The sequence below is a fragment of the Sciurus vulgaris genome (assembly GCF_902686455.1).
Source record: "Sciurus vulgaris genome assembly, chromosome: 3".
NCBI classification, from domain to species: Eukaryota; Metazoa; Chordata; class Mammalia; order Rodentia; family Sciuridae; genus Sciurus; species Sciurus vulgaris.
This window is the reverse complement of record NC_136463.1, coordinates 64,129,151-64,145,158: the sequence shown is the minus strand read 5'-3', so window position 1 is coordinate 64,145,158 and position 16,008 is coordinate 64,129,151. Positions and strand designations below refer to the sequence as shown.

Sequence of the window (16,008 nt, the reverse complement as noted above, 5' to 3'; positions counted from 1 at the left end):
TTTCCTAACAATCAGGGCTTCTCAAATTTAATGTGCATACAAATCAGCTGAGAATCTTGTTCAACTACAGGTTCTGATTCAGTAGGTCTGTTTGGGCAGGGAGAGGGGTACCGGAGAGTTAGCTGACAAGCAAATTCCTAACTAGCTCCTAGGTCATGTTGGTGCTGCTGGTCCCAGCGATATACTTTGAGCAGCAAGGCCTTTAGGCACCCATCCTCAAGGGCAAGGCATAAGTAGTAGCTGCCGGCGGAGGCCGCTGGCAGAGCCTGGAGAGTTGGTCTGGGATATTGACTTCTGGGAACTGGCAGACACGGAGGTCTGTCCCAGATTGCCGGGCGGGGGATGTGGCACTGTTGGAATGGTTCCCTGCCTGGTTCTGTGATAGTTTCCCTAAGAAAATGGCTCCCCTAACTTCACCCCATCTTGTTCATCACAGAAGAAGCTCCTCCCAGTCTTGGCCCCCTTTACCTGTGTGTTATAAGTGAAAGAGAGTCGGCAGGTGCTGGTATGGCCCAGCCCAGCACGCCCCCTCTCATTTAAAAAGAGTATTGGGGGCTGGGGATACAGCTCAGTTGGTGGAGTGCTCGCCTCACAAGCACAAGGCCCTGGGGTTCGATCCCCAGACCGCAAAAAAAAAAAAAAAAGAATATAGGCTCTTGTGTGTTTATTGATTAGATGAGTTTATGGGTAATTGATTTATTTATAGCCCACATCGTTCTCCCATAGTGAACCCTTTTCTCATCCCCACAGGCCGTGGCTGAGAAACCCCCACAGTAGGATCCTTTGCAGTGGTCATCAGAGGGGAATATGTCAGGGTTTTGAAGACTGGATTTGACCATGAACCAGTATGGCATGGCCAGGATGGCTGAGGGAGTTTTCCTGTTGTCTGTCCCAGGGTCTGTCCAGTAGGGGTATTCCTACTTCCCCAGGGAGCTCCTCTGCCAGCCACAGTTTCAGGAATGGCTCTCCTTCCAACACACCCGCCCAGCCTCAGTAACCAACTCTACTGACAAGCCCTGTTCCTGCTTTGATCTTCTTCTTCTTCTTTTTTTTTTTTTTTTTTTTTTTTTTTGTCACGTTTCTGAGCTTTGGCAGTGTGTACATGCAGCGTGGCTACTGCCTGCCTAGGCACCAGCGGATCTGGGGCTGGGGTTGTGGCTCAGTGGTAGAGCACTTGCCTAGCATGTGCGAGGTACTGGGTTCAATTTTTAGCACCACGTATAAATAAATGAATAAAATAAAGGTCCATCAACATCTAAAAAAAAAATTTAAAAAAGAAAATCAGGATCTCTGGAATCAGTAGACCTGGGTTTGATATCCCAGCTTCTCCTCTTAGTCCCTGTGTGACTTTGAGCAAGTCCCTGTCCCAGTCTGTGCTGATTTCCTTACGTGCAACTGGGAATCCTGACATCCTTGCACCTTGACCATCGTTGTGTGGATGAAGTGAAATCATGTATGTTAAGAGACTAACATACTGGTGGGCAGAGGAGATGCCTGGCAAGTGGGGGCTGCTGTTACCAGTATTCTGGTAGCAACTAGCAGAGAACTGCATACTTAGTAATTGCTTGATAAACATTTCCAAAAAAACTATTAGACACCTTAGATCAAATCTCTTATCAGTTGTGTGATTCAAACAAATTATCTCTTCTCTTAAAGCCTCCATGGTAAAATAGAGAATTGGGCTGAGGTTGTGGCTCAGTGGTAGAGTGCTCACCTAGTGTGTGTGAGGCACTGGGTTCAAGTCCTAGTACCACATATAAATAAATAAAAATAAAGGTTCATCGACAACTAAAAATCAAATATTAAAAAAAAATAGAGATAATATTTCTTGCTACTCAGGGAACAGATGTGAAAGAACTTTTAGTTAAAAAAAATCATTAAAAAATTTTTTTAGTTGTAGATGGACACAATACCTTTATTTAATTAATTTATTTTTTGTATGTGGTGCTGAGGATTGAACTTAGTGCCTCACCCATGGTAGAAAAGCACTCAGACACTGAGCTACAACTCCAGGCCCAAAATTTCATTTAAAAATTTTGTTCTAATTAGTCACATGACAGTAGAAAGCATTTTGACACATCATACATGAATGGCATATGATTTCTGATCCTTCTGGTTGTACATGATGTAGAATCACATCAGTTGTGTAGTCATATATGTACATAGGGTGATAATGTCAGATTCATTCTACTATCCTTCCTATCTCAATACCCCTCACTCCCTTCACCTCCCCTCTACCTAATCCAAAGTACCTCTATTCTTCTCTAGCATTCCTCCCCCTTATTGTGAATTAGCATCCACACATCAAAGAAAACATTCAGCCTTTGGTGTTTTGGGATTGGCTTATTTCACTTAGCATGATATTCTCCAGCTCCATCGATTTACTGGCAAATGCCATAGTTTCATTCTTCTTTAAGGCTGAGTAATATTCCATTGTGTATATATACCACATTTTCTTTATCCATTCATCTATTGAAGGGCACCTAGGTTGGTCCCATAGTTTATAGTTTGTGAGTTGAGCTGCTGGAAACATAGATCAATGGTACAGAATAGAAGACACAGAGACAAACCCACAGTTATCTCATATTAGACAAAGGCACCAAAACATTCACTGGAGAAAAGATAGCCTCTTTAACAAATGGTGCTGGGAAAACTGGAAATCCACATATATCAAAATGAAATTAAACCCTTATCTCTCACCACGCACAAAACTCAGCTCAAAGTGGATCAGAGACTTAGGCACTAGAACAAGAGACCCTGTTCCTAATAGAAGAAAAAGTATGTCCAAATCTCCACCATGTCAGCCTAGGATCTGACTTCCTTAACAAGACTCCTAAAACACAAGAAGTGAAAGAACTTATAAAAAATAAAACGCCATAAAAATATTATACTTACAATTAAGGTAGGAGATAGAACACAAAACACATGCCAGAAAACAATACAAATAGCTACGTACGCTCATCCTGGGATGAGCATAATAAGTAGAAGCCATCAGGGGCTGGGGATATAGCTCAGCTGATAAAGTGCTTGCCTCATAAACACAAGGCCCTGAGTTTGATTCCCCCGTACTGCAAAAAAAAAAAAAAAAAAGTAGAAGCCATCAGTCTTTTTCTCCTCCTAGCTTTATTGGCATATAATTAACAAAAATAAGGAAGCTGAGGAGGCCCATTCAGTCTAATCTAGCTCTGAACTGGCCCAATAGTGATCTCAACCTTATAGGACACAGCGTCACTTTTGGAAATAAATTTTAAAGTCCTCCAAGCACCAGAAGTGGTTGTCTGTGGCACTTATTTAAAATGTTTTTTTTTTTTTTTAAATGTGGTACTGGAGATTGAATGCAGGGGGACCTAATGCCCAGCACTTTTAATTTTTTATAATTTTGAGACAGGATTTGCTAAACTGTTGAGACTGGCCTCAAACGTGATCCTCCTGCCTCAACCTCTCAAGTTGCCGGGATTACAGGAGGGCGCCACTTCTTAGGACAAGCTCGGGGGTTGGATTTTCCAGCTCTCATGAGGGGCGAGGCAGCTTGCTGAGAGCGCAGCTGGCAGTGAGGGAGAGACCAGCTGTTTTTAACTGATCGTTTTCACTTGTCAAAAAAAATGATCCCCAAATTTAGTGACTTAAAACCACTTTATTAAACTGGCCACAGTGTTGCATGTTTGTGATCCCAGCTCCTTGGAAGGCTGAGGCAGGAGGATCACTTGAGCCCAGTCTGGGCAACATAGTGAGACCCTGACTCAAAAAACAAAACACACAACCAAACCCCCACCTTTATTAGCACACATTTTCTTAGGGCCAGGAACCTGGGTGCAGCCTGCCTGGCTGCCTCTGGCTCTGGGTCTCGCAAAGCTGTCACTAAGGCATCAGCTGGAGCTGCAGCTATCTCAAGGGTCGCCTGGCAGCGGACCTGCTTCCAAACTCACTCATGCAGTGGGCAGCAGGTCTCAGGCCCTCACTGCTGTTCTTCAGACATCGGTTCCGTGCCACTGATTAGGTGGCCCACAACGTGGCAGCCGGCAGAGCAAGAGCATGGAGAGAGGGAAAGAGTGTGTGCCATGTGGAAGCCACAGTGCATGTGGTCTCCCTCTCATTGTAGGCTTTATTTATTTTTCTTTCTTTACCCCATCCCTCATCCCTAAGCAACCACTGATCTACCTTCTGTCTCTACAGGTTTGAGTAGATTTCATTTTTAAGAACAGTAAGGTTTACAAAAAAATTGAGTGTGATGGTGCATGCCTGTAATGCCAGCAACTCGGGAGGCTGAAACAGGATGATTGCAAGTTCAAGGACAGCCTCAGCAATTCAGGGATGCCCTAAGCAACGTAGCAAAACCCTGTCTCAAACTAAAAAACAAAAAGGGCTGGGATGTAGCTTAGTGATAAAGCACCCCGGTTTCAATCCCCCCAAAAAAAGGAAAAAAAAAGTTGAGTGGAAATTATGAAGATTTCCCACCTGCCCCCATGATGCCCTTAGGTTCCCTCATTTTGCTGCTTTGCATTCATTTGCTATAACTGATGAGTTGATATTGATGCATCATTTTAACTGCAGTGCAGAGTTTGCATTGGGGTTCACTGTGCATTCTACAGCTTTGGATAAACGTATAATGGCAAGCGTCCCCCATGGAAGTATTCTGCAGAATAGTGTCACAACCACCCCCCCCCCAAAATCACTCCTTCTCTGACCACCCCCTAAACATGGTCTCTTTTTATAACCTCCTCTTGCAAATAGCATCCCATGGTTTTTGCCGTGTTTTATTCATTAGAGTCCATCCATTCGGCCCATATTCAAGGGAAGGGTGTGAAGAGCCATGCAGAGTTCGCTGTGGGTATCTGCCCTGCCGTCTCTTCTCCAGGGGTGCTGGCTCTTGAGGCTCACACAGGAGTGCTTGTTCCCAGGTCTGCAACCCCTACTGATGTGTGTGTGAAGTGTCAATGTCTATCTCTCTGCTCACACCAGGGGTCTCATAGTGAGAGGGTCACCTGCACACATCCTAGCTGTGACCAGTCTTAAAGATTCAAGCCCAACTCCAGGCTTCACCAAATTAGGTACAAATCATCAACCCAATTATTATTACTAAACAGGGCCAACTGCCTGATGCCTTCTGTTCCCAAACAACTCATGGACTTGAGGTTCAGACCTTCTTTATTTTTGGTTGATAGATTTCCTGGCATTGGCCAAGGGTCAGTGTTTCTGGAGATAAGCATGCAGTCAATCTGAATCACTTGAGATTAACTCCTGCCATGCAGGCCACTCCCATGACCTTTGATCAAGCCTTTAAAAAAGTGAATCAGTTTTAGGGCAGGTGTGATGGTGCATGCCTGTAATTCCAGTCACTTAGGAGGCTGAGGCAGGAGGATTACAAGGCCAGCCTCAGCAACTTAGTGAGGTCGTAAGCAACTTAGACCCTGGCTCAAAATTTAAAAAGATTTAAAGTGCTGGGGTTATAGTTCAATCCCCAGTACTGCCAAAAAAAATCAATCTTCATCTGGAGGGCAATGACCAGTCTCTATCTACTTGGCATCTAAGGAGCCACTCTGCATAGGTTCTGCTTAGATTCTACAACAATCTGTTCAGATCACGCAGCCAGTGGACATGGGACCCCTGACCTCCCCATCACACTCTAGGTCTGTCGGTCATCACATACTCCATTCCCCGACCATGGGGATTAGTCCAGTGATGAGTACACACTCCTCGTCAGGCCAGAGACCTTCTCTGAGGTCGATATGAACACTGAGTAGGGATACAGGAGTAAATCTTTTCTTTGCACAACTATTAGGATGTGACCACTTTTGACACTCTGTGGTAAGAACCCACCCGAAAGTAAAGCTAATAGAGAGGAGACAGAGGTGAGAGATGTAGAGAGAGAGAAATTCCAATGAGATAGTGTGACTCTTGGGTCTAGCTATGCCTGAAGCCACAGACAACACTGGCCCATTAGTTTTTTGTTTTATTTTGTTTGGGGGGGTACCGGGGATTGAACTCAGGGGCATTCGACCACTGAGCCACATCCCCAGCCCTATTTTGTATTTTATTTAGAGACAGGGTCTCACAGAGTTGCTTAGTGCCTGGCTATTGCAGAGGCTGGCTTTGAACTCGTGCTCCTTCTGCCTCAGCCTCCAGAGCCGCTAGGATTACAGGTGTGCACCACCATGCCTGGCTGGACTGTTAGTTTTTTGTTTTGTTTTGCAGTAGCAGAGATTGAATCCAGGGCACTTTGCCACCAAGCTGCATCCCAGGCCCTTTTTATTTTTTTTATTTTGAGACAGGGTCTCACTAGGCTGCTAAAGCCAACCTTGAACTTTCAATCCTCCTGCCTCAGCCTCCTGAGTGGCTGGAATTACAGGTATGGCCACCATACCTGGTTGGACTGTGAGCCTTATAAATAAATCACCCCCCTTTGTAAGCAAGTTTTCATTGTGTTTTCTGTTCTCTGCTACTGGAAGAGTCCTTGGATACAGCCTGGTGTGAGAAAAATACAATTTCTAATCCAAGATATTTGGAATTGGAGCCACTTCTATGTTCCCTGGAGCATTAATCCTTTCCTGCTTCTCCGTCTTTGTCTTAAGCACAGGCTCCATTTGGTGCCAGGCTCCAAGTGGCACTGTCTTGTCTGGTCCAAGTCCCCTCCCTGGAACACTAGCTTTTTGCTTCATTCCTCCTACAATCTCTATATTCCAGACCCCTGTAATTTGTTGTGTGGCCTGTTTGAATGGTATGTTAGTCACCCATTAAAGTCACATTTCTTTGTGAAGCTCACCCTTCAATGAGGTGTGGTCTTCACCAGCGCCAGGCCAGCCTCTGCAGTGGCTGTCTAGTTATGCCAGCCTAAAACATCATTGGTCAAAATTCTCAAGACTAGACTGAGTGCTCTCCGGGTGCCAGGCACCATGCTAAATGCTTATATAATTACAGCATTTGGTTCTCACAGTGAAGGGAAACTAAGGCTCAGAGAAGTTAAGCAATTTGCCTGAGGTGACAAAGCACATGTGGGAAAGAGACGCAGTCAGCTCTGATGGCAAAGCTTATCCTCTTAGCTCTCTGCTTCCTTGTTGCCACGTCCCGAGCTGCTTCCCTCCTCCATGCCTTTCCACCATGATGTTCATTCAGCTCCATCTCACGAACAGAGCAATGGAGTCAGTCTTCTGTGGACTAAGACCTCTGAATCCAGCTGCAAAAGGAGAGAGAGAACTTGGTGTGTATGAGCTGGGGGAGGTAGGACGAAGTCGGGAGAAGATCAGGAAGATCCACTAAAGTCACTGACTCAGCTCTCCTGTACTTCCAAGATGGGTCTGTGGAGTCACACTAGTGAGTCCCCATGCTTCCACATATCAGAGAAAACACATGACCTTCTGAGTCTGGCTTATTTTTCTTAACATAATGCTCCCAAGTTCCATCCATTTTCCTGCAAATGACATAATTTCATTGGAATAATTAACTTCTATGAAAAAAAAGGGCTTTGCAGCACATGTAAGCCTCTTCAGATGGGCAGGTCATCCTGGGTTTCTAGATGCGTCCGTAAGTGTAGTCACTAGTGTCTTTATAAGGTACAGTTCTGGCTGCAGAAGAAAGCAGAGGCGGTGTGAGGACAATAGAAAGGGGGAGACCTGAAGCTGCCACGCTGCTGGCTTGGGAGATGAAGAAGAGGCCACAAGCCAAGGAATATTCAGCTCTACAAGCTGAAAAAAGCCTGGAAACAAAATTATCCTGTGGAGCCCCCAAGAGACTGCAGCAGTGCCCAGACCTTGTCTTTGACCCATTGAAATCCAGTGTGGACTTCTGACCTCCAGAACTGTAGGAGAACAGCTTTGTGTTCTTTTAAGCCACCAAGTTTGTGGTAATTTGTTATAGCAACAGCAGGAAATCACATCCTAACATTCTGACTCCCCCCAACCAAAAAAAGAACTCATAATCTTAACCACTATCCCAGAATGATACCTTATCACCATAGGCCACCTCCTGTGCCCCTCACCACCCAGGAAGGATTTTGCTAAGCTCCCTAGGCCCTCTTCAGGTCTGGTGTGCCCCCCGCCTCCTCCTCGCAGCACACCTCCAGCCACCACCACGAATCTGGAGGGCATGTGAGATGCCAGCCCAGGTGCTCCCCACCAGCTGTCTTTACCTGGACACCCTGGGGCATCAGCAGGGTCATGTGGCTGGGCAGAGCACACTTCTGTCCCATGGAACAGGGAGGACAGGCCTGGTCTGAGCACAGGGAAGACCACTCCTGTCTACTTCAGGGTCCCCCGGCCAGGCATCGCTGCTCACCATTCTCCAGGGCAGGAGAGGACTCTTCCAAAAGTTCCCTGGGAATATTTTGCTAAATTGCAAAAACGTGGAAACTCTGTAACTGGACTTCAGGACAGGGAGAGAAGAGGGCTGCTGTGAGCCAAGGGCCAGCAGAACCAAGAAGGGAGCTTTGCTCAGCTTTCAGATAAGCACTCTGTGGTGTTTTGTACTGGTTTTAACCCCTCCCGTGTACACTGTATGTCTCAGCTGTCCCAAAGCATTCGGACACTTTGGAAGACGGTTCTCTTCTTAGACCTCACTCTGCTCCTCGAAGGTAACTCATGCTAACCCAGATACTACCCCGATCCTTTGGACCCATCCATCTGCCTCTTTGTGCCTGAGAGCGACTTCTCCCCATAACTGACACAGGCTTCCAGGCCCACACGATTAGGCAGGCTAGAAATGCCAGGGAATTAGCACCCCTTGCCCAGGGCCAGCCCTTGGCCAATGCCTTTGGGGAGAATAATACCCTAGCTCCCTCACCCTCAGATGTGATACTTCTGAGATCTGGGTTTTGAATGGTTTCCCAGCACCTCCCCATGGGATTAAGCTCCAGTTGCCCAGTATGAAAGGTGGCTTAATGTCGATCCCTAGATTGGCTGTCTCCCTTTGCCACCGTTCTCTTCCACACACCAATTACTTGGCAATATTCCAAATAATTCCCTTGCCTTTGAATCAGGGCTTGCTTCTGGAAGAATGCACATAGCATTCACTCAGTAAATATTTGTGAAAGGGAGGAATAAAAATTTACGATAAGGATAAGTAGCATTGTAAGGCCTTTTTTTTTTTTTTTTACTAGAAATTGAATCCACGGGTACTCTATCATACATCCCCAATCCCCACCCCTTTTTATTTTTTATTTTGAGACAAGGTTTTGCTAAGTTGCTGAGGCTGGCCTCGAACTTGCCATCCTCCTGCCTCAACCTCCTGAGTTCTGGGATTACAGGAGTGTACTACCATACCTATAGTAAGGTATTTTTTAATGCTCCAGAACTTTGCTTAAAATGCCATTTGGGGGGATTAGGGAAGGAATGTATTTATAAAAGCAGCAATATTCCTTTGGGGACCTCTCACTGTGACCTCCCAAGGATGAAATTCTGAAATCCACTATTCTTAAACATAAGTTTAAGTGGTGTGTTTAATTTAAAGTCTCCAGGATATTCAGGGCATTTTCACAGGTATACAGATACACGTACTGTATGAGTTTATCCATGAACTTAGTTTGAGAACAAGAATTTGCATAATCTACAGTTTCTTTTCCTTTTAGGGGTAGATGATAGACAGCCAACTATGATGAGAAATTGCATAACAAAGAGAGATGTCAGCTTAAGAAGAAGGCAATTCTGGAAAGTGCGAGTTCACTAAATTTCCTGTGTTCTTCAGCAGCGTGACTCTCCTGGGCACCTTGGCGCCTCTTGGTGAAGGAGAGGTTGGTTATCTCCACACACCATACTTCTGCTGTGTCCGATACGGGTCTGATTTCCTTTTCTTATCATTCAGCGTTGTGGGTAGATCTCACTCTGGCAGAGCAGTGGCTAAATCAGAGTGTAGGAACTTTGCAGAAAGATTTCCTTCAAAGTAGCGATGAGGGCAATCAGCTTTTGGGGCTGGTGGCCTGCTGCTGGCTCCGCAGTCCTTGTCTGAGAGGTAGGGTAAGTTCTCAGAGTTGTCCTCGGCAGAGGGATCAGAGTGGAAGTTCTTGAGAGCCAAAATCCGGTAGCGCTTCCTCCTGTTCACTTTATATATGCGAATCCTTTCTTTTTCTGCCTCTGGGTCGGTGAGAACCCCATCCCAGCGCAGGCTTTCGTTCATCTGGTTGGAAAGGTTCTCTTCTACTTCGGCAAAGTGGGGGAGACTCACGGTGCAGGAGTAGGAAGGGCTGTGCTTGCTTGCCTCTTTGTCCTGTTTGGGCTCTGACCTTGGGCCATGGTCTTTGCTGGGATTTAAGATGTCGTGGAAGGATGAAGACAATGGCTGACTCTTCAGGCCTCGGCTCTGATGTTTATCTGCTGGACAGATGAGGAGATTAATGTTTTTGGCCATATCTGTCCTAAGCCTGCTTGGAATGATGCCTGAACCACCCACGATGGAAGGGGCATGGGGACCCCTCTTCACCCAGGGCTCAGATTGCCCAGTCCACTGGTCTCGTACACCCACTGCTTATGTGTTTTGGGTCAAATCATTTGGGGGCTAGAGGAGTCAGTCAGTCTCTCTCTCTCTCTCTTTTTCTCTCTCTCCCCCGCCCCTCCCTCCCTTCCTTCCTTTCATGGTTTTGGGGATGGAACCAGGGTCTTGTGCATACTAAGCACACACCCTGCCAACAAGCTACATCCCAGCCCCAGGGAACCACTGAGCACCTACGGGAAAGCAGGTCCTCTGGATGGAAGCTATCAGTCCTATTCTCCAGGAGGAAACTGAGGACCCAAGAGCTTCACTAACTGCCAACATCACACAACAGTATTATGCCAATCCGGAAATACTTCTGCTGTTCTTTCTTTCTTTCTTTCTTTCTTTCTTTCTTTCTTTCTTTCTTTCTTTCTTTCTTTCTTTCTTTCTTTCTTTCTTTCTTTTCTTTCTTTCTTTCTTTCTTTCTTTCTTTCTTTCTTTCTTTCTTTCTTTCTTTCTTTCTTTTTCAGAATTATATGACATTCATATAAAATACTACAAGTTGTGGTTCTTTTATCAGCTCATCCTTCTAGTTTTTAGGAGACAGAAATACCTCCCTCAGCAAAACAGGAGGCAGGAAAGCAAAGAAAAGAAGGGGGGGGGGGAATTCCTGTCTTGACATTTTTTTACCTTCCTACTTCCCCAAAACTATTTGGTGTCCCCTGCTGACAGTATTAGGTACACGCCACTATTATTTCAACAGTCCAAAGTTATACACGGAAAAGACAATGCACTTCCTGATTTTGCTTTGTAGATACACAAGAGGGTCTTTTGCTTTATATTCTGGAATTGATTTTTTTTTTCCTTTTTATTACAATTCCACCTGAAGAAGTCATTATAACCTTCCCCTTGCTCCCTTCCCCAAACGACAAGGATGACGCTGGGATGATTACCATTCCTCTGCCTCCAACTGTGCACATAGAGAGCCAGGTTCCAGAAACTTGAGTCTGAACCAGCCACACGGGAGGTCAGGGTCATTTCCCTGATGATCAAATCCCCTGAGATGGACCACACAAGTGACAATGGAATCACTGTAGTCATGGGCAGATGTATTCTATGTCACTGTCACACTCTCTCCTCAAAGTGGGCACTCAGTGCCTTTGTGGAGAAATCTGGGGTCCTATGAGAAGAGCTTGGTGAAGCACAGGGACTCTGTAAAGCTGTCAGTGAGGCTGGAGTACCTGCATGGATGTGCTGGGAAGCGTACAGGGGTGTCTATGCATGTGGGTGTCTAACAGTAGCTGTGTGTTTGTGGACTGTGGTGTACATGCCTGATGGGGTAGCCCTGCTTTAGTTTCACTGCATGGTGTCATTGACATGAGGGTGTGTTAGGAAGGGATAAGAGGATGGGGCAGTGTCTGGTGTACAGCAGGGCTGCACCTTGGTGGATGGATGGCTCCATGCAGGGAGGATTCTTCATAAGCATTTACCTGGGTGTGGGTGTCCACCCAGCATCCAGAGGCAGGTGCCCCTTCATGCATGAGGGTGTGAGGAGGACCTCTTGGGGGAAGGTAGGAGTCTGTCTGTATGAGTGTCAGTGTCTTAGGTCAGGAGAAATCTCTCTTTGTAGAGAGGGCTTGACATTTCTGCAGGGAGGGCGTGGGTATTTAGGACTGAAGTTGGACTGAGGGACTTGGAAGTTGAGAGGGTATCTGTGGAGCTGGGAGGCTCTTGGGAATGTGGGTATCTGTGGGGGTGCTGTGAAGGTTTGAGGAATTATGTGCATATTGAGAACTCCCAGTGCAGCCATGTGGGATCTCTGGGAAACTATAAATTTGGAACTTCTGTGACCTTTAAGGAGTCTCTTGGAAGGACAGTCGCTGTGGACACGATAGTCATAATGTGTAGGTCTGGGCATCACTGTGCCAACTTAACTGGCATGTGTGGGGACAGGGGGGACCACTGTCTGGGATTGGAGAGTTTCTGTTTGGTTTGAAGCCATCAAGGCAGAAAGGCATCTCTGGGAGAAGGTGGGTCCTCGGGGAGGAATCTCAGGTCAGGTGGCTGAAGCGGCCGCGGTAGCTGCTTCTCTTACCGTCCCCCTTGCCCGACCCCTTGGTCTTTTTCTTCTTCTTTTTCTTCTTCACCTTCCGTTTGACCAGTTCTGAGGTGCTGACCGCGATGGGAGGGAGCCTGGACCCCGGAGAGCCCGCAGCGCCTCCGCCCTGAGCCTCCTCTTCCTCATCGTCTTCCTCGCACTCTTCGCTGAACCCCGCCGCCCCGACCCCACCGCGGCGGCTCATCCGGGGAAGCCCAGGACCCGCGGCCGCCGGGTGGGACGATCCCGGCGCTGACTGCCGGGCGGGGACCACGCGTCTCCATGGCAACAGCCCTACATCTCGGGAGATTGCCGCCGGGTACGCCCCGCCCCCGTAGACATCGGTGTGCGCATGCGTGTTTCAATAAGCTTAACACCTACTTACCGTCCGCAGTGCAGAGGATGAGGGTGGGTAGAGGTTCTAGGTCCTTGGACTGACGTATCTCGTTCTCTCCATGCCTTTTTTCCCCCTTTGGTACTGGGATTTGAACCCATGGGCGCCTCACCACTGAGCCATATCCCCGCCCTTTTTAATTTTTATTTTGAGATAGGGGCTTGGTAAGTTGCTTAGGGCCTAGCTAAATTGTTGAGGCTGGCCTCGTACTTGTGATCCTCCTGCCTAAGCCTCCCAGGATTACAGGCATGCAACACTGTGCCGGGTTCCACTCCTATGTCTTCTAAAGTACTGTTTATTCTTAACTAAATTTTTATTGTGCGAGTTCCAGTCTTGTTCCACCCTGAACTGTGGAAGCCAACACATCCAAATCACACTTCACTGCTTCCTGTCTCAGTGGATAAAGCAGCTGGATAGGCCAGCTCTTGGAAACCTGTTATTTCTCACTCTCGTCCTTCGCCCTCACCTAGGCTAGGCTGACCGCCATGGCTGTCACTTGGAATTGGCTCCATTCTTAAACTCTTTGCTTTCAAACCCTCCCCTCAAGATCTTTTTTGTGGTGGCATGTGCCTGTTGTCCCAGCTACTCAGGAGGATCACTTGAACCCAGGAATTCTGGGCCAGCCTGGGCAGCCTAGGGAGGTCCTATCTCCAAAAAAAAAAAAAAAAAAAGGTGGGGGTGGGGTCGAAGTGGGGGGAGTCATTTACTCTCTTGCTTAAAACCTTCCACTGGTCCCTCATCACAATTCTTTTTTTAAGAAGTACCTTCATTTCTTCATTTTATTTATTTATTTTTATGTGGTGCTGAAGATTAAACAGTGCCTCACATGTGCTAGACAAGCGCTCTACCAATGAACCACAACCCAGCCCCTCATCACAATTCTTGTCAATACTGTTTGGTGGCTGTGGCTCACATGGCCTGAGAAGATCTGCTGCCTGCTTTTCTTTCCAGGTGTATCCACCACACATTGTATTATCCAAGCACAGTTGCAATTATATCTCTTATCCCACAAGCTCTTCTAGATTTGGCCATTCCCCCAAGAGTGGGCCTACATCTACCCCCCTTTAATCTGGGTTAGTTTGTTGACTAACTTGTAACTAAATGTACGTGGCAGAAGTGGCACTGTATGACTTCTTAGGCTAGATGGTAAAAAGTGGCACAGCATCCATCCACCTTGTTAGCCTATGACTGTAGCCTCCTGGTAAGGACTCCCAAGACCCTGAGGCTGGCATGATGTGAGGAAGCCCCAACTAGAGCACATGGAGAGCACTGACATTATGTAGGGGGTGAGGGGGGTGAGGAAGAGAGAGAGAGAGAGAGAGAGAGAGAGAGAGAGAGAGAGAGAGAGAGAGAAAGGGAGAGACGCCCACCCCTGTTATTCCACCACCTACTTTGCTGCATTGAATAGCAGAATCGGGCGCACACCTGTAATCCCAGCAAGTTGAGAGGCTGAGGCAGGAGGGTCACAAGTTCAAGGCCAGCCTGGGCAACTTAATGAGACTGTCTCAAAATAAAATATAAAAAGGGCAAGGGATGTGGCCCAGTGGAGAGCATCCCTGAGTTCAATCCCCGGTACCGAAATAAATAAATAAGTAAAATAAAGTAAATAAAAAATAAAAGGGTTGGGGGTGTAGCTCAGTGGGAGGATATCCCTGGGTTCAGTCCCTCCTGGTGGGGAGTCTGTATAGCAGGAAAGACACACACACACACACACACACACACACACACACACACACACACACACACACACATCGCCAAATCCACCCAACCATTCTTTCCTAATTCCTGACTCAAGGAAACAGTGAGGCATAATAGTGATTGTTAATTGTTTAAATTACTAAGTTTTGGAGTGATATGTTTTGTAACAAAAGATAACAGGGACAATAGATAATATCAACCTTTGACTTTAGCCATTCTAATATATAAGAAGTTGTGTTTCCCTGGGTCTTTTTTGTTTTGCTTTGCTTTGTTTTGTTGTTCTTGCTGTGCTGGGTTCAAGCCCCGGGCCTTGATCATGCTAAGCCAACAGTATACCACTGATCTGTGTGCCCATGCATCCATGTGCTTTTAAGTTCTAGTCCCTGATGACTGATGATATTGAGCACTTTTGTTTTGTTTTAGTGGTACTGGGGATGGAGCCCAGGGCCTTGCTAAGCAAGCCCTCTACCACTGAGCGACATCCCCAACCCTTTACTTTTGTTTATTTATTTTTCTAGTACTGGAGATTGAACCCAGCTGGTATACTTTACTATTGAGGTACATCCCCATCCTCAGCCCTTTTTTTTTTGTTACTGGGAATTGAACCCAGGAGCACTGAACCACTGAGCCACATACCCGACCCTTTTTTATTTTTTATTTTGAGTCAGGATCTTGCTAAGTTGTTTAGAGCCTCGCTAAGTTGCGGAGACTGGCTTTGAACTTGCAATCCTTCCAAGTTGCTGGGCTTACAGGTGTGTGCCACCACACCCTTTTTATTTTGTGACTAGGTCTCATTATTTGTGCCACCGTACCTGGTTATTTATTTTCTTAAGGGCGTTTTTTAAATGATGACATTTGAAATTCTGATGAAACAATTTTATTGATATCTTTTTTTGTATCTTGCCCAAGAAATCTTTGCTTACCCGTAAATTACAAAGATAGTATACTGCTTTCTAGAACTTTTATGATTCTGAATTTTAAGGTTAGGCCTGTGATCCATCTCAAATTAATTTTGTTAATAAAGTCAGGGAGGGCCCAAGTCATTTTTTCCCAAATGGATACCCAGTTCTTCCAGGAACTTCCCTCAAGAAGACATCCACCGCCCCTTGACCTGATTCAGCACTTGTGTAGAAAATAAGTTAACTGTATACATATGAATTTTTTTTTTTTTTTTTTTTTTATACTGGGGATTGAACCCAGGGGCTCTCTTTACCACTAAGCTACATCCTCAGTCCTTTTTATTTTTTTGTTTGGAGACAGGGTCTTACTAGGTTGCTTAGGGCCTCACTAAGTTGCTTTGAACTTTCGATCTTCCTGCCTCAGCCTCCCCCGTCACTGGGACTATAGGGGTACAGCACCATACCTGGCTTGTTCCATTTTTCTGCTTGCCTATCCTTACAGCAATACCACACTGTCTTGGTTA

At 46.2% G+C, this 16,008-nt stretch overlaps 2 protein-coding genes and 1 long non-coding RNA gene across 4 annotated transcripts in view; 1 reads left to right on the top strand and 2 right to left on the bottom strand.

The window, feature by feature from the left end:
* RPH3AL (rabphilin 3A like (without C2 domains)) overlaps window positions 1–16,008 on the top strand; it is a 259,447-nt gene that overhangs the window by 74,132 nt on the left and 169,307 nt on the right. The gene's annotated exons all lie outside the window — the stretch shown is intronic.
* LOC306656136 overlaps window positions 1–16,008 on the bottom strand; it is a 96,501-nt gene that overhangs the window by 37,650 nt on the left and 42,843 nt on the right. The gene's annotated exons all lie outside the window — the stretch shown is intronic.
* LIAT1 (ligand of ATE1) lies at window positions 9,138–12,788 on the bottom strand. 2 transcript variants are annotated; one of them, XM_079131531.1, is made up of 2 exons: window positions 12,491–12,788; window positions 9,138–10,298 (listed from the first exon to the last, which is right to left on the bottom strand). In XM_079131531.1, the coding sequence occupies exons 1-2, from the start codon at window positions 12,696–12,698 to the stop codon at window positions 9,805–9,807; spliced, it is 702 nt and encodes a 233-aa protein (XP_078987657.1). In that variant the 5' UTR covers window positions 12,699–12,788; the 3' UTR covers window positions 9,138–9,804. The 2 variants fall into 2 exon arrangements, with proteins under 2 accessions (XP_078987657.1, XP_078987658.1); XM_079131532.1 differs by having other exon boundaries at window positions 9,138–10,295.